This window comes from Manis pentadactyla, chromosome 13 (genome assembly GCF_030020395.1).
Source record: "Manis pentadactyla isolate mManPen7 chromosome 13, mManPen7.hap1, whole genome shotgun sequence".
NCBI lineage: Eukaryota > Metazoa > Chordata > Mammalia > Pholidota > Manidae > Manis > Manis pentadactyla.
Genome location: NC_080031.1, coordinates 100,187,837 through 100,212,981, shown reverse-complemented (window position 1 = coordinate 100,212,981; position 25,145 = coordinate 100,187,837). Strand labels below are relative to the sequence as shown.

The 25,145-nt window shown below is 41.3% G+C and overlaps 1 protein-coding gene across 1 annotated transcript; it reads left to right on the top strand.

The window, feature by feature from the left end:
• Nucleotides 1-186: 186 nt before the first annotated feature.
• DNAJC18 (DnaJ heat shock protein family (Hsp40) member C18) lies at nt 187-23,663 on the top strand. Its single transcript, XM_036896872.2, has 8 exons — nt 187-285; nt 1,823-2,009; nt 9,983-10,128; nt 12,070-12,255; nt 12,976-13,085; nt 14,048-14,157; nt 16,061-16,233; nt 21,919-23,663. The coding sequence occupies exons 1-8, from the start codon at nt 246-248 to the stop codon at nt 22,041-22,043; spliced, it is 1,077 nt and encodes a 358-aa protein (XP_036752767.2). The 5' UTR covers nt 187-245; the 3' UTR covers nt 22,044-23,663.
• The last annotated feature ends 1,482 nt before the right edge of the window (nt 23,664-25,145 follow it).

Sequence of the window (25,145 nt, the reverse complement as noted above, 5' to 3'; positions counted from 1 at the left end):
GTGAGCCCTAGTCGAGCAGCGGTCAACTAGCAACTTCTCCACAGGCCTCGCTTCCAGGGGTCGAGCCCCTGAAACAGCAGCCCCTGACAGCCCGTCGCGCGGAGCCTGCTGGGAGTTGTAGTCCAATGGCCGGAGCCCCTATGAGTTGGACTACAATAACCAGCATGCCTCGCGCATTAGCCCCCTGCGCTTTCAGCATCTCGGGCGCGGCTGAGTCTCCGCAGACCAGATCACTAAGAAGGGATATGGCCGCGACTCTGGGCAGCGGGGAGCGCTGGACAGAAGGTACCAGGCCTTGGCCGGAGGGTGGGACAAGGCGGAGTTCGAGAGAGACCAGGGATGGAGCTCCTGATGGCGCCTGAGGGCTGAGATCCTGGGCTTGAGGTGAAGGATGGAGGCCTGTAGGAAGATGCTGCGCCTCAGTAGGGCTCCAGAGGAAGTGGGGGCCCGCCCCGGACAGCGGCCGAGATCCCGAAACCCGGAGCGCTGGCCCCAGCAGAGGAACAGGCCGCGGGCCCAGTCACCCGGGATGACTTGTTGCCCCCGGCCCCCAGCCCCACCCCAGCCCACGTCCCATCCAGGGCCCTTAGTCGTCAGGCCCCGCCCGCCCCGGGGTGGCCGGAGGGTCCGTGCTGTGATGCGGTCTCCCACCGCTTGCTTTCCCTGTTCTTATTCTCGCTGCCACACTGGGCTGCCTGACCCTCTGTCTTGATTTGATCATGTCCCTGCAGCCCGCATCAGGACCTATAGGCCAGCGTGTTCCATCCTACAGTAAGGCAAGGAGTATTAATCCAATACCTGTGAGATACCGGCATTATGCCGATCCCACAGCGGGGATTTGAGAGGCACGGGCCCCTGAGATCACAGAACTCTCAGCCTATCGAGAGAGTTTGACAGGTAAACAGACAATTACAAAACAGGGCCAATAAGACCTGGGCTACACAGCAAGGTCGTCGGTTTGGGAAGCACACTGACAAGGCACCCAACACAGCCAGGGTGTCAGGAGAGGCCTTTTGGAGAAAACGTTACATATGATGACGTGAAGGATGCACTGGAGTTAGGCTGACTTAAATGAATAATGTTACAGGCCCAGGCAACAGCATGTGCAAAGGCACAGAGAAAAGAGAGAGCCCAGCTGATCTAAAAGGAATTTGGTATAGCTAGATCATAGACTACACAGGAGCATGTGGTGAGAGATTCAGCTGGAAAGGCAGGCTGGATCCATGATAAGAATTGGATAAGGACCAGTGGATAGTCATGTAGGGATGTTTAAGTAGGAGAGAGGTGTTTTTAAAGCCTTTGCCAGATCCTCCAGACGTGAGTATTCTTCCTTCTTTCACTGGATTGCTATGGCTCTTTTTACATTCTATGGGCATTATGGTTAATTGAATCCTCTCCCTTTAAACTTTAACCTCTTTGTGATCAAGAGTAGGTCTTACCTGTATATGAGCAATGTCACTTCTGACCACAGAGAAATACGTTTTCCTCTTGTACTAAAAGCAAGGTATTAAGCAGATGCCTCTTGAGCCCCTTTTCTGGCTTTGAGGCAAAATATTTTGCTGAATATGACGGACATTATTATGCCTCATGTTTCTGGCATTATAAGTTTTTCATAGTTGCTTCCATATTTTCTGTATTGTTTTCTCAAGGAAGATGTTTTTTCAGTTTTGTATGGTTGCTTAAAAGTCGGCATGATGTTAGTAGCCTGGCACTCACACTCACCTGCTCACACCTACAAGCAGCTTCCCAGATAGCTGAGTCAGGTAGCAAAGTTAATTTGCAGGTGAGTCTGAGGCCTAATGGAGGGGCTGTTGCTTTGCAGCTTACATTGATGCAGTTAGAAGAAACAAATACCCAGAAGACAGACCTCCTGAAAGTCACGACCCCTGTGGTTGCTGTAATTGCATGAAGGCACAAAAGGAAAAGAAGTCTGAGAATGAATGGAATCAGACCCGGCAGGGTGAGGGGAGTGCCACGTATACTGAGGAGCAACTTCTTGGGGTACAAAGGTGAGCTTGTGGTAGGATTAAATGAGTGATTTTATGTAGAAAGCCTGTCACAGACAATGTGCTAAGTATTGACTACTATTATTATTTTTTTTATTAAGGTATCATTGATGTACAATTTTATGAAGGTTTCACATGAGCAATATTGTGGTTACTACATTCACCATATTATCAAGTCCCCCCAACACCCCGTTGCAGTCACTGTCCATCAGCATAAGATGCTACAGAGTCACTCCTTGTCTTCTATGTGCTGTATTGCCTTCCCCGTGACCCCCCTACATTATGTGTGTTAATCATAATGCCGCTTAATCCCCTTCTCCCTCCCTCACCACCACTAGTCTCTTCTTGGAGTCTGTGAGTCTGCTGCTGTTTGTTCCTTCAGGTATTTTGGTTCTTATACTCCACAAATGAGAGAAATCGTTTGATACTTGGCTTTCTCCACCTGGCTTATTTCACTGAGCACAATACCCTCTAGCTCCATCCATGTTGTTGCAATGGTAGGATTTGTTTTCTTCTTATGGCTGAAAAATAGTCCCTTGTGTATATGTATCACATCTTCTTTATCCATTCATCTACTGATGGACACTTAAGTTGCTTCCATATCTTGGCTATAATAAATAGTGCTGTGAGAAATATAGCGGTGCATATGTCTTTTTGAATCTGGGATCTTGTTTTCTTTGGGTAAATTCCTAGGAGTGGAATTCCTGGGTCAAATGGTATTTCTATTTTTAGTTTTTGAGGAACTTGCATATTGCTTTCCACAATGGTTAACTAATTTACATTCCCACCAGCAGTGTAGGAGGATTTCCCTTTCTCCACATCTTCTCCAAGATTTGTTGGTCTTGTCTTTTGGATGTTGGCCATCCTAACTGGTGTGAGGTGATATCTCATTGTATATCTCATTGTATATTATTTGTACCTTAATTTTATTGTATGTTTATTTGCATTTCCCTGATAATTAGTCATGTGGAGTATCTTTTCACGTGCCTCTTGACCATCTGAATTTCTTATTTGGAGAAGTGCCTGTTCAGATCCTCTGACCATTTTTTAATAGGGTTATTTGCTTTTTGGGTGTTGAGGTGTGTGAATTCTTTATATATTTTGGATGTTAACCCCTTATCGGGTATGTCATTTATGAATATATTCTCCCATACTGTAGGATGCCTTTTTGTTCTACTGATGGTGTCCTTTACTGTACAGAAGCTTTTTAGTTTGATGTACTCCCATTTGTTCATTTTTGCTTTTGTTTCCCTTGCCCAAGGATATATGTTCAGGAAGAAGTTGCTCATGTTTATATTCAAGAGATTGTTGCCCATGTGTTTCTTCTAAGAGTTTTATGGTTTCATGACTTACATTCAGGTATTTGATCCATTTTGAATTTACTTTTGTGTATGGAGTTAGATAATAATCCAGTTTCATTCTCCTACATGTAGCTGTCCAGTTTTGCCAATACCAGTTGTTGAAAAGGCTGTCATTTCCCCATTGTATATCCATGGCTCCTTTATTGTATATTAATTGACCATATATGATTGGGTTTATATCTGGGCTCTCTACTGTGTTCCACTGATCTGTGGGTTTGTTCTTGTGCCAGTACCAAATTGTCTTGATTACCGTGGCTTTGTAGTAGAGCTTGAAGTTGGGGAGCATAATCCCCCCAGCTTTATTCTTCCTTCCCAGGATCACTTTGGCTATTTGGGGTCTTTTGTGGTTCCATATGAATTTCAGAAGTATTTGTTCTAGTTCATTGAAAAATGCTATTGGTATTTTGATAGGGATTGCATTGAATCTGAAGATTGCTTTAGGCAGGATATTATTATTATTGAAGCACAATAGCTCTTGGTCTCAGAGGCAAGACTAGGTAGAAGAGAAGTATTAGGGTGTAATCTGGGGTGACCACCCTGCTTCTGCAAGAGAGGCAGGGAAAAGCAAATAGACATAACAGATATCTATACAATATCCTACCCAACAACAGCAAAATACAGTCTTCTCAAGTATATATGGAACAATCCCTGGGATAAATTTAAAAGGATTAAAATCATAAAGTACATGTTCTCTGAAATCAACAACAGAAGGAAATTTGGGAACTTCACAAATACATGAAAATTAAACAGCATATTCCTAAATAATAAATATGTCCCAGAAAAAATCATAAGGAAAATTAGAAAATACTTAGTGATGAATGAAAATGGAAACACAATATACCAAAATACATGGGGTGCAGCTACAGCAATATTTAGAAGGAAATTTATAGCTATAAGTGTTTACATTTATTTCTTTTTCTTTTTTGCTCCTTTTTAAAAATGTAAATATAGTTGATATATAAATGTTTACATTAAAAAAATTAATCAATAACTTAATCTTCCACTGTAACAAACTAGAAAAAAGAAGAGCAAACTAAATCCAAGCAGGCGGAATGAAGGAAATAATATAGAGTGGAGATAAATGAAATAAAGTATAGAGAAACAACACAAAAAATCAATAAAATTAAAGTTGGTTTTTTGAAAATATCAAAATTGACAAACCTTTAGCTAGACAAACCAAGAAAAAAAGAAGACTCAAATAACTAAAATCAGGAATGAAAGAGGGGACATCACAACCAATCTTATAAAAATAATAAGGGTTATAAAAGAATAGCATGTACATGATGTTGTTGGGAGAAATAAGTGCTGTCCATGTGGCTCCACCATATGGTTCCAACCGGAAGCTCCTGCCTGGCCTCTCCTGGACCCTGCCCTGTATACATTTTTCCTTTGCTGATTTTAATCTCTATCTTTCCATTATAATAAACAATAAACGAGATTAGAACAGCAAAAAAAAAAAAGAATAGCATATACAATGTTATTCCAACGAATAAGTAAATTTAGGTGATATGTGCAAATTCGTAGAAAAATACAAACTACTGAAACTGATTAAAGAAGAAATAGAAAATCATATAGACCTATAACAAATAAAGAGATTGAATTAATAATCAAAAAACTTCCCACAAAGAAATCCCAGAGCCAGATGGCCTCACTGGTGATTTCTTCCAAATGTTTGAAGAAGAATTAACTAATCTTTCATGAATGGTTACAAAAATACAAGAGAAGGGGGTACTCCCCTGCTTATTCTATGAGGCCAGTATTACCTTGTAACCAAAATCAGGCAAAGACATCACAAGAAAACAAAACTATCAACCCAAGATCCTCTATGGATATAGGTTCCAGTAACATATAAAACATATAAAAAGGAACATATGCCTTGACCAAGTGGGATTTACCCCAGGAATACAAGGTTGTTTAACATACGAAAATCAATGTAATCCACCATTATTACTTGAATAAAGGACAAAAGCCACATGATCATTTCACTAAGTGCTGAAAAAGCATTTGACAAAATCCAACACTCTTCCATGATAACAACACTCAGCACAGTAGGAACAGAAGGGAACTTCCTTAACCTGATAAAAGACCATCTACAAAAAATCCACAGCTACCATCAGCTTAATGGTGAATGAGGAGATGCTTTCCAAGATCAGGGACAGGATAGGAACAAGACAAGCATGTTCAGTGTAGCCATTTCTATTTAATATTGTATCAGAGGTTTAAGCCGGGGCAGTTAGACAAGAAAAAGAAACAGAAACCATCCAGACTGGCAAGAAGTAGTAAAACTTCACAGATTATATGATCTAGTATAAAAAATACTAGGAAATATACACATACACACATCAAACTACTAGAACTAATAAGAGTTGAACAGATTTGCAAAATACAAGATCAATATACAAAAATCATTGTTTTTCCATATGCTAGCAATGAACAATCCAAAAATGGAAAAGGAAACAATTTCTATTTATAACACGATCACAAAAGAATAAAATGCTTGGGAATAAATTTAACAAAAGAAGTATAAGATTGTACATTGAAAACCACAAAGTTTTCTTTCATTCTTTTTTAATTTCATTAAAAGAAATTAAAGATCTAAATAAATGGGAAGATCAATAAATATGAGAGATGCCCTCACAAAAAAAAAAAAAAAAAAAAAAAAAAGAAGGACAGACTTCCAATGGTAAAATAAATTAGTAACCGGGATGTAATGTATAGCATAAGGAATACAGTCAAGATATTGTAACAGCCTGGTAGGGTGATAGCTGGAACCTAGAATTATGTATATAAATGTTCTACCACTGTGTTGTACACTTGAAACTCATGTAATGTAATACTGTGTGTCAACTACCCTTCAATAAAAAATAATTATTAAAATAAATAAATAAATAAATAAATAAATGGGAAGATAGCTTTCATGGATTGGAAGGCTTAATATTGGTAATAGGGTACTACTCAGATTGGTCAACAGATTCAACACATCTCTATCAAATTTCCAGCTGCCTTTTTTGCAGAAATTGCCAAGTTGATCCTAAAATTCATATGGAAACACAAGAGACCCAGAAAAGCCAAAACAGTCTTGAAAAAGAAGAACAAAGTTGGAGGACTCGCATTTCCCAATTTCATAACTTACTTCAAAGCTACAGTAATGAAGACAGTATGGCCCAGGATAGGACAGAGTCCAGAAATAAACCTTCATATTTACGGTCAATTGATTTTTGACAAGATTGCCAAGACAATTTAATGGGGAAGGAGCTGTCTTTCACAAATTTTGGGACAATTGGATACATGCCAAAGAATGAACTTGGACCACTTCCTCACACTAACAGAAAGATTAACTCAATTAATCAGACCTAATATTAAGACCTAAATATAAGAGCTAAAACTATAAACCTCTTAGAATATGTCTTTGTGACATTGGATTGGGCGATTTTTTTAATTGACACCCAATGCACAAGCAATAAAAGAAAATATAGGCAAATTGGACTTCATCAAAATTTAAAACTTTTGTACTTCAAAAGATATCGTCAAGAAAGTGAAAAGTTAAACCAATATTTTCAAATTATATATCTGATAAGAGACTTGTATCTAGAACATATAAAGTACTCTTACAACTCAACAATAAAAAGACAAATCACCCAATTGAAAAAAGATCGGAATAGGCATTCCTCCAAAGAAGACATACAAATGGCCAATAAGCACAGGAAAAGTTACTCAATATCACTTGTCATTAGAGAAATGCAAAACAGAGCCATAATGAAAAACCATATCACCTCATACTCACTAGGATGGCTATAATAAGATGGATGATAGTATTGATGAGGACATGGAGAGATTGGAACCCTTGTATATTGCTTGTAAGAATATAAAAGGGTACAGCCAGTTTGGAAAATAGTATGGCAGTTCCTCAGAATATTAAACATATGACCTAGCAATCCACTCCTAGGTATATACCAAGAGAAATAAAAATGTACTTCCACACAAAAACTTGTACATGAATTCATACAGAATTACTCATAATAGTCCCCAAATAGAAATAATGTGGATGTCTATTAACTGATGAATGAATAAACAAAATGGGAATACCCACACAATAAGTACTTTTCAGTAATTAAAGGAATGAAGTACAGATACATGCTACAACATGAATGAACCATGAACTTTATGCTAGTGAAAGAAGTCAGACACAAAAGACCACATATTATATAATTTCTTTCATATGAGATGTCTAGAATAGGCAAACTTAAAGAGACAGAAAGTAGATTAGTGGTTGCCAGGAGTTGGGAAGTAGAGGAATGAAGAATGACTGCTGAGTATGGGGTTTCTTTTTGGGGTGTTAAAAGTGTTCTGTTATGATTAGTACGCATGGTGTGGAGGGGTCATGGGGAAGACAGTGTAGCACAGAGAAGAGAAGTAGGCACTCTGTGGCATCTTACTACACTGATGGGCAGTGACTGCATTGGGGTACTGGAGGGACTTGATAATATGAGTGAATGTAGTAACCACATTATTTTTCATATGAAACCTTCATACGAATGTATATCAATGATACCTTAATAAAAAAAATGTTCTGGAGTTAAGTAGTGATGGGTGCACAACTCTGTGAATGTACCAAAAAAACCACTGAACTGTACATTTTTAAAGAGTGACCTTTGTGATCTATGAAAAGAAGAACAAAGTTGGAGGACTCGCATTTCCCAATTTCAAAACTTATTACAAAGCTCTTACTTTGTAATCGATAAAGCTCTTACTAAATAATAAGTTTATAAGAGTCAGGCAGAGAAGTATCTGCCATTGAAGAATGTACCTGGGATTGGAAACTGGGCTGCTCCTGGGAAAGGGTCCTGACTGACATTCCAGACCGTGCATTATAGTCCAGCCTGTGTTACTGACTTCCTATGACGTCTTCAACAGGGCTCTGCATCTCTGCCTGGCTAACGGAATTGTATAGTAGCAAAAGACTGGAGACATTCTAAATGCCCATTAGTAAGGGATGTATATATATATATACAGAAAACACAAAAATATGCAGCTTTTTAAAAGAATGAGGTAGATATATAATAGCCAGTATTTATGTAGTGTCAGATGCTATCAAGCACTTTGATGAATATATTGTTTAATCATAACAGCAGCTCTATGAAATATAGTTATAATTAATAGCCTATTTCAGAAGACAACACTAAGGCACAGAGATTAAATACACAGCAAGATCAGATCTTAGCCAAGCCATTTTGACTCCAGAGTATATGCTCTAGTCTAGCAGTTCTCAAAGTATAGTTTGGGAACCCCAAAACTCTTTGAGGGGGTCTGCAAGTGTTAACTATTTTCATAATAATACAAACACATTATTTGCCTTTTTCATTCTTTTTCTCTTATGATTATACAGTGGAATTTTTGAGAGGCTACCTGATATGGAATTATATCATCACTCTGTTTTCAAAATTTTTTGTTTTTACTTCTAGTATGATAAATATTGATTTAACTCACAAAAACAAAAGATCTTTTGGGGTCCACAATAATTTTTTAAAGTATAAAAAACTTCTGAGCTCAAAAAGTCCAGAATTGACACTCTAACTGATTCTATACTTCTCATCTCTGTATGTTGTGGGTCCATCTCTAAGACAAACTGTTAAAAAAAAAAGCAAGATGTAGAAAGTTGATTATAACATGCATCCATTAAGAAAAAAATGGAGCGGTCTCTCTACATATACTCACTGTGTACATAGCATTCACAGAAAACTTCTAACTGGTTGTCCTTAGGGTGGGAGGCTGGGGGACAGGGAATGGGGAAGATTTTTCACTGTATATTGTTTAGTGCTGTTGGATATTTTTCTTTGCCATGTGTATTTCAAAACACATCAATTGGGTTATTTTAAAACACTTTTTAAAACAAAGTTGAGAAAAGATAGCCTTAAGGAAAAGAAAAGAGAGAGAAAAAAAAACAACAGAGGGCGATTAGGTGTTTCTTCAAGTATTGCTGTTCTGTGGTTTGACTCTCAACCTTAGCCTGTACTTTGATATAAAGATTAGCATGTATGTTCTACCCACTTGCAAGGATATAGAAAGAATAAAATATTAAATATAAAAATAACTGACTCCAAGAATGAACTAGTGGTTACCAAAGGGGAGGGGTGTGGGAGGGTGGGTGGGGAGGGAGGGAGAAGGGGACTGAGGGGTATTATGTTTAGTACACATGGTGTGGGGGATCATGGGGAAAACAGTGTATTACAGAGAAGGGACATAGTGGATCTCTGGCAACTTGCTGCACTGATGGACAGTGACTGCATTGGGGTATGAGGGGGACTTGATAATATGGGTAAATGTAGTAACCACATTGTTTTTTCATGTGAAACCTTCATAAGAGTGTATATCAACCATACTTTAATAAAAAATTTAAAAATATATATATATATATAAATAACTGAACGGCATTAAGCTCTTAGTGGGAGGAGGACATTGTTAATGAATTTGAATATGTCATTAACATGATCACCAATTTTCTTTTAGGTTTGTTTTGGGGCTCACAGATTGGAGGGAGGGTCAGTGTACTATTTTGCAGTAAATTGTATTAAAAGGGGCTTTGTAGACAGATGTATTTCTCATGTGTGTTTTTAGGATCAAGAAATGCAGAAATTACTATGAAATTCTGGGAGTTTCTCAAAATGCCAGTGATGAGGAGCTTAAGAAAGCTTACCGAAAACTTGCCCTGAAATTTCACCCTGACAAGAACTGTGCTCCTGGAGCAACAGATGCTTTCAAAGGTCTGATCCTGAACTAATGCTTAATTCTGCCCTTCTTGTGATGTTTGGTCACAACAAATTGTTTTCAGCCTCCCCTGTAATTGGTTTATAAAGCCACAAGCAGGGCTTTATTCACTTACCTTAATTCTTTTTGAAAAAAGTATTTGGTTTATCTGTAATGAAACAGATCTGTGTGCCAGGTGCCATAGTAAATAAGACATACATGACTCCTACTGTAGAACTTAAAGGCTGGTGGACACTTGCAAGTAGTGTCTAGACAGCATCCCCAAACATCTTTGTCCATGGAACTCTTTGTTTATGAAACCTCTGTTGTTAACATCTTCACATGGAAAAGCTGTGTATAAAGAGCTTGTGTAGAAATACAGTTACAGATCAAATCTTTTTTTCATTGATTTCTATGATACTTTTAGAACTATATTCTTCAAAAATATTTTAGGCCCAAAACATAAATAAAACTCTTACTATGTACTACACCCCCAATGAAGTTGTTAATTCAGGCAAAGATTATCAGTGGATGCTAAAACCACTGGGTGATAGGTTGTTGTTTATTGGATATTCACATGATGTCCAAGTATCACTCCACAGAATACTTACTGCTTACAAAGGTAAAAAAGTCCTTTATAATGGAGATACCTAGCTGTTACCACTTTAACCAAGTGATCCAAGTTAACCATCACCAATACTGGAACAACCTAACATTATGTGGTATAGCACCCATGTGGTGTTCTGCCAGAGTGTTTGACCTGAATGTAATAATGAAGAAACTATCAAAATATGGGACATTTTACAAGGAACAGTGACCTACTCTTCAAAAAATTCAACATAATGAAAAGCAAAAAAGGTGGGGAGACTGTTCTAGATTAAAAGAAACTAAAGAAATGAAAACCAAATGCAATACATGAACCTTGCATGGACTCATTAGGTGATAATGAATGGATGTTAATATCCTTTGCTGTGATAATGGTATTGTCATCATGTAGGAGAAGGTCTATTGTTTTTAGGAGATGTATGCTGAAGTATTTAGGGGTGAAGTATAGTATCTGTGGCCCACTTTCAAATGATTCAGCAAAAGAAATGTGTGTACAGAGAGTTAAGGGAAGCAATGTGGTAAAATGCCTACAGTTGTTGAATCAAGGTAAAGGGTATGTTTGTTTATTGTACTATATTTTTTTCAACTTTTCTGGAGATTTGAAAATTTTCAAAAGAAAAAGTGAAAAATGATAGATCTGAAAAAATGTTTAAGTCAATGTTTATCTCAGAGGACAATCTACTTTTTGTGATGTGCCCTTGTGAATCTAGTTCTCCCCAGTTTCTACAAGGAGAAAGTGGGTAGGGAATATCTTAAAGTGTGTTTTTGAGGTTTCTTCGATTGGCGGTACTGATGGCATGTTTAAATGAAATTGGACAAAGTTTGCACATTTGTGCATATGGACAGGAGGTAATGGAAACATACATAACCTAGTCAGTCTTTGATCCCTCATTGAGACACTGGAGGTACATTTCTTAATTTCTAAAGACCATTTTCTAAAGTAAACTGAAACAAGACTGTGATGAGTAGGGACTTTGCTTTTAGCCAAGCAATAATTTTACCGATTATTTTATTCAGGAGATTCTTTCTGACTTCATGTTAGAATGCCACTACTTACATATGAACTGTTTCCAGTCATAAACTACTGCTCTCAAGTGAAATGAGAACACATTTTTGGTGAATGAGAGAAGTAGTTCTTAGTTCATCTTGAGTCCAGTGCTGTGTCTGGCTTACCAAATGGAGTATCCCAAGGGCAAGCACTTTGGTGAACTTACTAAGCCCAAGGACCTCTCCTGGGGCCCCCAGAAAGTATGCAGCACCAATCAACTCTGAGCTCTTCATTGCTTCTACTGTGTTACCCTCAGGCTGCAGCAAAGACTGTATACTCAGGTGCGTTCTGGTTCTGGTTACAGCAATAGGAAATGCCTTTGCAGTCCTGAGCAATCCTGACAAGAGACTCCGCTATGATGAATATGGAGATGAGCAGGTGACTTTCACTGCCCCTGGAGCCAGACCTTATAATTATTACAGGGACTTTGAAGCCGACATCACTCCAGAAGAGCTATTCAACGTCTTCTTTGGAGGACATTTTCCCACAGGTTGGTATCTCAAAATTATCATTAAAAAATTATATAGAGATAGATAGATATCTCAGCAAGCTCCTGTATGAGGATCTGAATAGAGGGACCATAATATGGTGGAAACAGCTAGAATTTGGAATCAGATGAGCTGAGGTTTGAGGCAAGTCTCTAGTCTCCTATGAAATCACTTAGTGTCTCTGATTCTGTTTCCCCACCTAAAAAATAGGGCTGATAATACCTATCCCACAGGGCTACTGTGAAGATTAGGTATGTTTAAGTCTTTCTAACCAAGTGGCAAAATGCCTACTATTAACATTTCTGCAAAAACAGCAGCCATATAAAGATAAATTTAGAGAAGTACTCCCAGAAATTGGAAGTTGGGATAATTAAATGCCCAAGAAGTAAACTGAATTTTATGAGTTGCTATTAAAGATACTAGTGACATAATCTGATACTGGGCAAGGAAGCAGATGTAAGCATGTCAGACAGGATTCATGGCCCAAATGCTCTCTCTTTACTAGGCTTTTGGGGTTCTGTCATTCACGAATTACAAAGGACTACTTAAGTAAAGGCAGGAGAGGTAAGCATGTTCCATTTGTAGCTGATTCACTTATTTTTCTACTGGGTAAAAATGGGACAATACTCTACCCTTAAAGAACCTAGTTGGGAGCAAGGACCTTGGAAAAGTCAAGGAAAGAGTGTTTACCATATCCCATATTAAGTGTTTTTCTTTCCCAGGAAATATTCATATGTTTTCAAACGTCACAGACGATTCCCACTATTACCGCCGGCGGCACCGACATGAGAGGACACAGACACAGAAGGCAGAGGAGGAAGATAAGCCTCAGGTACCTGCTCATAAGCACTTGTATTGAGGTGACCATTATGGTGTATGATCAGGTTTTAGAAGTTCACCTTGAGAGATACTAAAATGTGCTTTAGGAGAACAGGGGCAGTGGTAAGAAGAGCCTGGATAGTTGGCTCAGAATGGTACCCCTCTTCCCCACCTATTTTTTAGTGACTGTCCCAGGAAATTAGTTCCCCTGTGGAGCTGTCTTGATCAAAGTTTCCTTGACTGCAGAAAATAGGAACCCCCTTCAAAGTCATAAGAACTAACGGGGGTTTAAAGTAAGGGATCAAGGGAATCTTGAGCAGCTCAAGGGCAGGAAACACAGCGGACCTCACGACAGACCGGAACCAGGAACTGAGTGCTGTCCGCCCCCCACGCGGATGTGCTCCCCGTGACTCACTGGGGCCAGATTGTCTCCAGTTTTCCCATCTCTCTCCATCTGCTTTGTTTTCTCTAACCAGCCTGGTTTGTTCTACTTCTCTCTGCAAGTGGCCAGTCTACAGTGCCTAAGCGTTATGTGTCCTTTCTTCAAGTGACTGTCTAGAAGTAAAAGTTGATGAATCTCAGTCCCGAATTCCCAGGAAGGAGAATGTGTTGATCCTTTCTAGGGTTAGGTATCCCCCAATCCATTCAGCTGTGGCCAAGGCAACACGATACTGGTAGGACCCCATGAGAGTCACAGTCTGGGTGGGTTCCCCCAGTGGTATCTGCTTCATTGGTCTTAGGAAAGGGGGCTGCCCGAGAATTACTGGCTGTCAGTCCAGGTTGTGGGTGGGCCTTCTTCAGCCTTCTCAGCAGAGAGAACAGAGAGAGAGCAGAGAGAACTGGTACTTCTCGAGTACGAAACTCACTACTTGCGCAGTGCATTGGTATTTGTGTTTTCTCTGGGGAAACCATCCTATTTTCTGCAAGCTTTCTATTGATGAAGAACATTTACACCAAATATTTTTTCTTTTTCAGACTACGTATTCTGCATTTATTCAGTTACTTCCAGTTCTTGTGATTGTGATTATATCTGTCATTACTCAGCTGCTGGCTGCTAATCCCCCATATAGTCTATTCTATAAATCGTAAGTTGAGTATTTATAAATCTTTCTTAACGACAATCTGGAGGTTGAAAGACCTGAAGCTTTTACCAGTACATTACTAACATTTCATTTCAGCTTTTGTTGTAGAAACACTGATTTTGTGTTTAAAGGAACAGCTGGTAGTAATAGTCCCAAGACTGAAAAATACTCTTTAAGTTTCCTGTGAGTTTAGGAAATGGATTGTTTTGTTCTACAGCGACACCATCCGGTCAGCTGCAAAACAGCAACACCTGGTTTCTGAAGGATTAACAGAATAACCATGTTCAGATTAAATCCTTATCACACCATGTCAAAGTTGGAAAGGGCCTTATTGAGTTTGTGATAGGATCGCTGGACCCCTATGGGTCTGGGAACCTACTAACGGAGATCTGGTGATTATTTTCAACTTAAGAAATTGCAAGAATAGGATATTTATTTGTGATAAGGCTCCATACATAGTCAAACCATAGTATCACATTTTTTGCTTTTCTGAAAAATATAGAAATTCATAGAAATGTTTGTATGACATGCAAATTATGAGCTTTGATAGGCATTTTTAAATTTCTTCAATTCATTATTTAATTAAGACAGGTGTCAAAGTTTGGTCCCCAGAACAGCATCATCAGCATCAACTGGAAACCTATTAGAAATGAAAATTCTTAGGCCTTGTTTCATATCTATTGAATCAGAAATTCTGGGGATGAGAACCAGTTGTAAATTTTGGGTTTTAAGAAGCCCTCTAGCTAATTTTGGTCCATTCTAAAGTTTGAGAATCACTAGGTTACTTTTTTTTTTTATTAAAAATGAGAAATAAGTCATTACTCATTATTATAGTTTAGCAGACAGAAATGTTACAAAATGTGGACTCCGTGGGGCAACGTATACCAGGAAGAGTCTTTGTAGGTGATCACTAGAGTGAAGACCATCATTCTAGTTGATATCTTCATTTTACGGAGAATATAGCTGAGACTCAGAAGTTATTGCTATCAGGTCAGCCTGGCCCAATTCCCTCTATTTCCAGAATTCCCATGTTTCTCCATCTGCTACTGTTACCTCTTTTCTTGTCAGGCCAGTGGAGCAGGCAGCAACCTGCCCTTCTCAGAGGGAGATGGGAGCAGTCGTGGCCTGAGCTCTTAGACATTCAGTGAGATCCTTAGGTATAGAGGTCAAAGGAAAAGTCTGGGAAATGGTCAAAAGTCGCTCATTTGAAATGGAAATTTTTCCAGTTTGAATAAAATCTGCTTGTAGTTTGCACATTGCTACTACACTGTTTTTTAACTTCAGTTTCAGCTCCCTTCTATACCTCCTTATGGTTAGGATTTTGTTAACCCAGACCCATTAATGTTTCTTAGTACCATATGCCACTGAATATCTTAGACCCACAGAGAATTAACCCAAACACTTCATTGAAATCTTTTGCCTGAGGTTTTTTGCAGTTCTCATTTGGTAGCTGTACATGAAATACGTTTTATCCTGTCCTAAAAATTGGTGCTAGGTTGATGTAAGCTATCTGGTTATTTGTAAATAATTTACTGTAACAATCAGTTCAGTCAACCAGCACTTACCAATAGTCTATTCTGGCCAGGTATCATGCTAGGTCCTACACAACATGAAATTGTTATTTTAATCATTTAGCATTCTACTTCTAACATAGAAAGTAGTATAAGAGAGAAAACCTTTAAGAGACTAAAATAACTATGCTGAGGCCAAGTCCCCAGTGTGAATGGGCCCACATAATAGCCATAGCAATGACATTGCGCTTACTGCATGCTGGGTAAATAATAAATGTTCAGTGGATTAGAAAATGAGATCTGCATCCGCCCTGGGAAGAGGGAGTTGTGATCATGATATCCAGGAGGCTGATGCTAAGAGTGATAACGCTTACCTGAGCCTCTCCTTGTTTCAGGGCCTTGGGCTACACCATTTCTAGGGAAACCCAAAACCTGCAGGTGCCTTACTTTGTGGACAAAAACTTTGACAAGGCCTACAGAGGAGCCTCTCTGCGTGACCTGGAAAAGACGATAGAGAAGGATTACATTGATTACGTCCAGACGAGTTGTTGGAAGGAGAAACAACAAAGTAAGATCTCTAAAGGGGGCTTTAGCTGGTGGCTGTGCTTCCGGCATCGGACATCCCCAGCTCCTAACCCCTCCACCCCCCTTATGAGTCTCACATGTTTGAGACGTGTAACAGGGTCAGGGCAGAGGCCTATTCAGGATCCTACCAGCAAGGGGAGTTTATTGACAGGATGCACATGGCCAGGACTTGGAAATCTTAGGAACTTAGGAAGGCGGCACTAGCTGCCTGTTTGTCTGTCTCTGCAGCTCTACCCCTCTTTGCCTATCTGCCCCCCCTCTCCCCTCTCTGCTACCTGCCCTCCTTTGCTTCATCAGGCTCTCCTCCTTCGTCACCTTGTTTTGCCGTGGTTCATTTTGGCTGCGACCCTCCTTTTCACTCTCCAGACTTCCACAACCCCACCAGTCAGTGGCCCCTTTCTGGTCGACTGTGGCCACACAGAACAAAAGTGACCCTCCCTGAGTCGGCCTCTTCAGCAGAGTGGCTGTGAGCAGGCCTTCCAGTCCACTCCCCATCCTGGAGATATTGGGGGTGATGGACGGTGTCTGCCACTTGGCTTACAGCTCCGGCAAGTGCTAACGGGGGTGCCGACAGCAAGGGGGGCCTGACTCTCAGCCAGCAAGCTCACTTTTCCTCCCACTTGAGTTACACACACACACGCCATTAGTAACTCTATCTTATGAAACTTAGCTTTGGTTAATTTTTTTTTTTTTTTTTATTGAAGGGTAGTTGACAACAGTATTACATTACATTAGTTTCAGGTGTACAACACAGTGATTCAACATTTATATACATGATAATTCTAGGTACCAGCTATCACCATACCAAGTTGTTACAATATTTTGACTATATTCCTTATGCTATACATTACATCCTGGTTACTTATTTATTTTACAATTGGAAGTGTTTATATATATATATATATATATATATATATATATATATATATATATTTTGTGAGGGCTTCTCTCATATTTATTGATCAAATAGTTGTTAACCACAATAAATTTCTGTATAGGGGGGTCAATACTCAATGCACAATCATTAATCCACCCCAAGCCTAATTTTCGTCAGTCTCCAATCTTCTGATGCATAACGAACAAATTCTTACATGGAGTACAAATTCTTACATAGTGAATAAGTTACATGGTGAACAGTGCAAGGGCAGCCATCACAGAAGCTTTCGGTTTTGTTCATGCATTATGAACTATACACAGTTCAAATATGACTATTCATTTGATTTTTAAACTTGATTTATATGTGGATACCACATTTCTCTATTATTATTATTTTTAATAAAATGCTGAAGTGGTAGGTAGATATGAGATAAAGGTAGAAAACATAGTTTAGTGTTGTAAGAGAGCAAATGTAGATGATCAGGTGTGTGCCTGTAGACTATGTGTTAATCCGAGCTAGACAAGGGCAATAAACATCTATGTATGCAGAAGATTTCTCTCAGAACATGAGGGGGGAGGTTCTAAGCCTCAAGCTTTGGTTAATTTTTAAAAAGTAAATACCAACTCTTTTTTTAAACCTTATTACTAGGTATTATTAAACATCTAGTGGTGTACGGTAATATTAGCTCTTCAGTCACAATGCTGCTAAGCCCGTGCTGACCCATCACACGCCCCAACCCCACCCCCAAATTAATCTCTCCTTCCTCCATGTTCTTGAAGCACCTCGTTCATCCTGCTAGCACAGTACTGTCCCCACAGCTTTAGTGTCCCACAGGAACACCCCAGTCTCCCTGCTGGACTGGCTGAGGACAAGAACCACATTATACTAACTTCGTGTCCCAGGCCCCTGGTGCAGTCCCTACTTCAAGAACAGGTGCTTGACGCATGTCTTTTGAACAGAATATTCTCAGGACTGGAAAACAATGAAAATGCTGAAGATTGAGTACCACAGAGCAGTGTTAATCGTCCTAACCCCATCCCTTAGGGACCTTTTCTCTAGCCTCTACTCCTGTAGGTCGGAGGCCAGATGACCTCTCAGGTGCATTAGGAGCTTGGTGGGCAATGAGTCTTGGATGTCAGAGGGAATTAAGCAGAAGGAGGAAGTTGCTTTTCTTCTGAGAGATCAGGAAGTACCCTACTGTCTTGCCAGTGGGTTTCAGCCCCCAGCAAGTTCGCTATGGATTCAATGTGACCAAAGAAATTGACAGCAAAACATTCTTTGGGGTGAAAGGGTTTATTACCCAGTTGTTCTCACAGGGGGTAGGTCGAGCACTAGCGTCTCTACCTCCGCCCAGGGGACTGGGCGGAGCTCTATAGCGCAATGATAGCCTATTGCCTACAGGTGTGGAAGCGGTAGCCTAGCAACAGGCCAGTTACATCATCAGGTGGGTTAAGTTCAGTGAGGATCCTGGCCATAGGAACCCCAACTTCCCCACACCTACCTTGTATTAAACTAGGTTTTGCAAGTTCCAAAAATCAGGAAAGAATTTTGGAGCAAGATAAAGGCCTTAGACTAAAAGGTAGTATATATGTGAATCCAAGTTAGGTGAAGGGCACGGTGTGTGTCCCAAAGTCTCCATTGTTTTGGGCCCTGGGAAGGTTCTGCATTTGTTGCTTTCTGCAAGTCCTGGGTGAAAATCTGCATTTTGTGTTCTTTGAACACCCCCACACACCCCAGCTGGGACTGTACAGAGAGTTCATGGTAAGGATTATGCCTAAGGTGGCCTCTAGGCTTTTGTCCCCATCCCCATGAGGCTAGTTTCAGGGCTTTGGCACTCTCCAGGCTAGAAATCCACCGGGTAAGTATGATGTGTGTACCCACAAGTTCCAAACAGGGTCATCAGCACTCACCCCTAAAAATCTCTTTCGGGCATTTAAGCGTGGTGGCTGCCCAGAGCCTCCACACAATCCAAGTGCCATTTGAGAACGAGCAGCATCTGCCCTCCGGATCCAGCAGCAAGTGCAGCCAACAAGGGTAAATTTAGCACTTGGAGGTTGTAAAAATAAACCCACTTGAGAACAAAGTTCACTCTTGGCAAAATACCAAATGGAAACTGGTTTTAGCAAAGTTAGCCATTGTCTTTCTAAATCTTTGTTCATTTCTTTTCATTGCTCTTCCTTAGAAGGCTTAATCTGAGTGAACTCCCCTGAGTGATCCCTTACTTTGAACACTAATCGCCCTGTTTACTCCTTCACAGCTGCATCTAGATAATACATGAATGCCCGGGAAGTGGCCATGCCTCTGGGTCTGGGATGGACAGAAGTAACAGGCAGGAACTTCCTCCTGGCCTGGCTGAGCTAAGCTGAGCTGAAGTCCTGGGCCTGCCTGGCAGCGGAGGACTCCTTTGCGTGCCCTGGAGCAGGGGCGCAGAGTGGTCGAGGTTTAGGCTTTGAAATGGGGATGAAGTGAACTTCCTCCCAGAGGGCTGGTGTAGATTAGAGAAGATGGTGTGGGCGGGACGCTTAGCGGTTCCTGGTGGGATCAGGGCCTTGCTAGACCGGATGCAGTGCTGTCTTGTGGGGCTAGATCATGAGGGTGGTTGGGGTTTTTGGGGTTCCCCAGCTGTCAAGGCTCCTGTCTGGGCTCTTGTGCAGAGTGTTCTTGGGAGAAGGCTCTAGGGCTTGCTTCTCTTGACAATTCACCTAAGTCAGTTTACCTAAAAGGCTTAATGTTCTATTATTCAGGCATTCAGGGCAAGGGAAGCATTTTGCAAAGAAGAAAACATGTTCTCTTGATTCTGCACCTCCCAAAGATTTTTTTTTTTTTTTTAGAAATTACTGAATATTAACAGAACTTGTCAAAAGTAATATATTCATTGAGTTGACCTTTTGTTTATCAAGGGCAAAAGGATTCACTGGCAGTTTGAAGAGAAGTTTCTCTAAGCATGGTTAGCAGGGAGTGTGGGACGTGGCTTCTTGAAACTGACCTTGTGCCAAGGTCATTGCTCTGGAGCACAAGTCTCAGTCTCTGGGGCACTGACACCTGGTTTTAATGAACTTTATGAAAAGCAATGTCCTGTTTTGAGAAAAGCATTCTTATATTTGCATCTATCTTTCTTTAACTAGCTTGTTACACTAGAAAATGGTAAGAATCACTAGCCTTTAATGTTTTCTGGAATGAGGTTTCAGACAATGAGGCATTTAGGTAAGTTCAGTAAACAAAAAACCTAAGGAAATCACTTCAAGGAATCTGTTCCATGGACTGGTGTAACTGTGACTGCAGAAGGCTGAAAGCATAGACTTGAGTTTACAGAGGCCTCTGGGACAGGTTTCCCGCATGCCGAAGGAGCCAGAGAAATGGAGTTAGTGCCGAGCTCTGGGCAGGACGTGGGAGCAGAGGGCTTTCATTTGGGTGCAGCACGTGATCCTCCATGAAGCCACATCACCTGCAAAGATGACTGTGCCCAGGCGCGCTCTGGCTAGCAGGCACAGCAGGCACCCGCGCCCAGGGCTGAGAGCACACCGTTCTGGAGCCCAGGAGACCCACTGCTTGCCAAGCAACTGCTGGGCTAGGGCCCAGGTTCTGAGCCCCCATTGCAGAGAGAGGGTTTTCATGCATACCCACCCCTCACTCCAGAGGCCTGCGCTTCATCTGCACTTTGGGCCTTACTTGGTGTAAATAGAACCATTGTGCACAGAAATGCCAGACAGCGTTTTGTGTTGATAGAAACTTAGTCAGAAACCAATGCCCATTGTTCCCCCGGGCTAAGTATTAATTCCTGTTTCCAGGCAATTTGCTGATTAATCAGACAGGTGCCTGTTGTTCCACCAAGAAAAACAAAATCTGTCAGCAAGACGATTCAGAGTGGATAGACATATTTCAAAATGATTAAAATAGCCTTTCCACAAGTATGGTCCTTGAAACACTGAGTAGCTGCCTGTGGCCAGAGGCTTCCAGAAGCCACACAGCCCATCCCAGCATGCCGTCCTGGTGGTACACAACGCGTCTCTGGAGGTGCTTTTCAGGCATTCCTTCCAAAGAATGTGTCTGCAACTTTACAAAAGAATGAAAAATAGAGGCGGCCAAACCACTATTGAGTCAGGAAAGACAGTAGAGATTATATTCTGGTTAAAAATAGAATGACCTTCTCCACCATGAGGAGAAAATGAAATTAATTTAGTCAAGGAGACAAAGGTCACTGCATCCAGATGATTTCACTTTTAAAAGAGCCCAGCTGCCTTAGGCCTTTGCGTTAGGGGCCCCGCGTGTGGTGAGGGAGTGAGCGAAGCCACCGGCAACCTGGCCTTCTGTACAAGGCCAGCCCAGGGAGGCAGGCTCTGTTCAGTTAGCGTGTGTGAGTTACGATCCAGCAATGCAGGGGGAAGAATGAGGCAGCTGTCTTTGTTTCAGATGACAGGAACGGGCGATGGCGCTCCGTCCCCTCCCGACTGCCATCTGAATACCATTCATAGGAAGGCCATGAAACAGTCTCCTCTTACTGCACGCGTGCAGGTTTCCTAAGTCTGGTGCCAAGTGTTCTAATGATGAGAACTAAGTCCTTTTATAATAGAGCACAGATACTGGAAGGCTCCCGATCACAGGTGTCCTTTAATCCTCAGCACCTGGTGTTGCGTAGCAGCCCGATGCATGTTTCCTCAATAAAGGAGTGTTTCTTAAATACGATTGAAATAAAAAGCATTAAAGTAAGAGGAGCTTTGATTCCAGTCATTTTGGAATGAAACACAGGAGCTCAACTCTGTTGGTGAATTGGTCACCTCTTTTATTTTTCAGAGTCGGAGTTGACAAATTTGGCAGGATTATACAGAGACGAACGATTGAAAGAGAAAGCAGAGTCGCTGAAACTTGAAAACTGTGAAAAACTCTCCAAGCTTATCGGCCTACGCAGAGGTGGCTGACAGGATGATAGTCCTACACAGGGTTGGGGTTTTGCTACTGGTTCCTATTGATGTTCCTAATTCCATTTTATAATACAAAATTAGGAAATGATGAACACTTTACAATTTGCTAACTTTGGTGGGCGGAGTTGGAGGCACTGGAGCCTGGAGCCAGGCTTGTCAGCACAGACTCCTTCCGGGGGACCGGCCCCAGGGGCTAGGAACAGTTCATCTAAATTGAATGAAAGGCAAAGCTTTTGATTCAGCCCCCCTGCTCCGTGCCTGCCCGGCCTCGGCCTCGAGGAATGTAATTCAGGGCATCCCAGAGCAGGTCCGTGTTTTCATCCTTCTTGCCTTCTTCAGTTAAGTCTCAGTACCCAGTCATCCCCAGGCGTAGCCAAAGCAGCTTAGCATTAGCTGTTCACAGCATGCACCGAGAATGATGCCTCCCTTCTCTGAGTCCTCGTCCTCCCCAGGATTCAGGGGACCTGCTGCTACTCACCTTTCCATTCTCTAAGGGCAATCCGGAGAAATGGAAACTGTTGTAGTCAGTAGTCTTTTATTTGCCTAATCTCTGTTCAGAGTTAACCAGCATTAGCAAGCTGCCTGATTTGAGCTTTTTATTTCCCTAACCCTCTCGTAGAGGGTCCAGAAATTAAAAGCTGTTGAGTGAAACAGTTCAGTGGACAACTCAGCAGCAGGAAGCAGGGACAGGGTGAAGATTAAATACAGCACTGAGTCTCAGCTTCTAAGTGCATTCCCCGGTGCATCAAAGAACCCAGAGAATGTCCTTTTCTGTCATTTCCCCTTGCAGCGTCACACTTGAGCTGAATCCCTATACCCCACAGAGGTACTGTGGTCAGACCGAAGAGGAGGCCCTGCCAGCCAACCGGGCTGTCTGCTCAAGCCTAGAGAGAGAGGGGAAAGACCCTCTTTCTGTGGCCATGAGGGTCTGGTGTTGGCCCCAGCAGTCACTTTGTTTAACCCTGTGCCCTGTAGAGTATGGTAGGAGATGCTCTTTCATATAGTCAGCATTTGCTGACTGCCTGGTGTTAAGCAGGGGCACTCATGTACATTTTCTTAACAACTCTGTGAAGTAGACGTTTGCCCCTGTTTCTGTGAGTGAAAACATGGGCCCAGATAAGGTGAATGGTTGACCTGGGTCACACAAGTGGTACTGGCATAACTAGATAGTAGGCTGATTATCAAGTACAGGTGTGAGGCCATCCCCATTTCTCAGGTGATTCTAACCAGATTGGTAAAGAAGAATCTTTCCCAAGGATGTCCCTGTCCCCCAGACTCTTTGACCCTGTGTCCTTTTTATGGCAGTCCTACATTTACTCGGGACATCTTCTCTATTGGTCTTTAGAAAGCAAGATCCTCTCTATACTAATTTTGTATATAAACAAGAGGTCTGTCAAAGACAGGCCACTGCTGACAAGGAAGAGGTAAGTTGTTACCTGGGCTCCGTGATTCTGGGCCTTCCTGCAAAGATGAACTGCCGCAATTGAGCTGCACAGATTATCATGAATCTGAACCTGGAAGGATCAGTAGGGGACTGTAGTCTACACTCCATGTTTTCTTCTGAATGGAAGAAAAGTTCCTAGTGGAAAGAGTCTACATTAAAACTGATTTCCAAAATAGAGTTTCTCTTTCCGATGCACAGCCATGTGTCTAGCGTGATTCAGTGTGGGCATTCTATAGGCTCGGGAGAGGGGTCCAGAGCTAAGGAATAGGGCTTTGGTGACTGGTAGCAGACAATGGCCCAGCTGTGGGGAGGGAGAGCAGCTCCAGAGGTAGCCAGACTTTGCTGCCCAACTACACCTATCACCCTGGGTTTTGGGGGGCTTGCTTGATCCCCTCTGAGTGAATGAGGGGATTTACACTATAAAATGTGCCTATGAGCCAAACAGGCTTATGGAAAGTTTCCTATACCTACAAAAATCAAAGCTTACCTCTCCCCAACCCCAACCTCTGCTAGAGAATGTACGATAATTAAACTGACTTGACAGGTTAAAAGACCCTGCTCTAGATGCCCATGAATAGCATAGTCACACATTTTATAGATATCACGGCAGAAGTGAGTTATCTATGATACTAAATAGAGGCAACACCAACTAACTCCATTAAATGGCAGGTCTAGTGTGTTTTTATAGCACTGATGGTTCTGTTTTATTTATCACCTACTAAACCCACAACATTCACATCTGGTTTTCCTCAAGGTCATGGTATTTGCTTTTGGTTGAAGGATAGTTTATTCGGTATGGTCCAGAATATTGTTATTTCTTGGGTTAAATTTTAGATGGGTTGCCTGCATGGTGGTAAAATAAGCATTTTCTTCTTGCCTACATCCTGTGGGAGGTTTCCTGATAAATATATAAACTCTTTACGTAAAGCTTAGTCTTGCTGTTAGAATCTGGCCAGCTCCAGACCGTTTCTATGAGCATTCATCAGACTGAAGGTGTGTGTGATGGGATGGGGCTAAGACCAGGGCAGTGGCTCAAGCTGAAAGCGAAGCTCTCACTGATGAGAATGAAAGTCTCTCCGCGCTGCATGATCAGCCATGAGGGAGGGAGAATGAAAACCCTTCTCTCCACAATGGACAATGCAGCTTGAGGGAAGCTGTGTCCCCAGATTGGCAACCATGGCATCCATCTGCTCAAATGAGAAAACTTCTGAACTTCCTTGATCTGCTGCAGGTCTCACAGCTTCAGAGAAGTGACTAATAAGAAAGAAAGTGTCATTGCTAGTCTTTGTGCTGGAAATAATCAGAAATTACACTGAGCCCCAACCCCACTAGAATATGGGATCCAGAAGCCTGGCCAAGCTATGTATTATCTCATTTTCATCCTCACCCTCAAGACTGGCTTTGTTGAGACACTGCTGGGAGTCTAGGAGTTTTCTGTTACAATTGGCCACACATGCAAGCTGATTATCTCTGCATGCACTGTTCCTCACAGAAGCTAGAATTTAATTAGTATTTGTTTTGGATTCATTTAAGGTGTCAACTTAATGTCCTAATTATTTTTGGAAAGGTCCACATTATGGTAGATCTTATTTTTTTGAGCCTGCAATGTTGATACCTCGTGTGGTGACCACCAAGTAACTATATACCCATGTGTT

Excerpts from the sequence above, each read along its gene's own strand:
- DNAJC18 (XM_036896872.2), top strand. The coding sequence starts at position 246 with ATGGCCGCGACTCTGGGCAGCGGGGAGCGCTGGACAGAAG. Across the intron at positions 10,129-12,069 it reads AGCAACAGATGCTTTCAAAG|CAATAGGAAATGCCTTTGCA; the intron begins GTCTGATCCTGA and ends TTCTGGTTACAG. Across the intron at positions 12,256-12,975 it reads TGGAGGACATTTTCCCACAG|GAAATATTCATATGTTTTCA; the intron begins GTTGGTATCTCA and ends TTTCTTTCCCAG.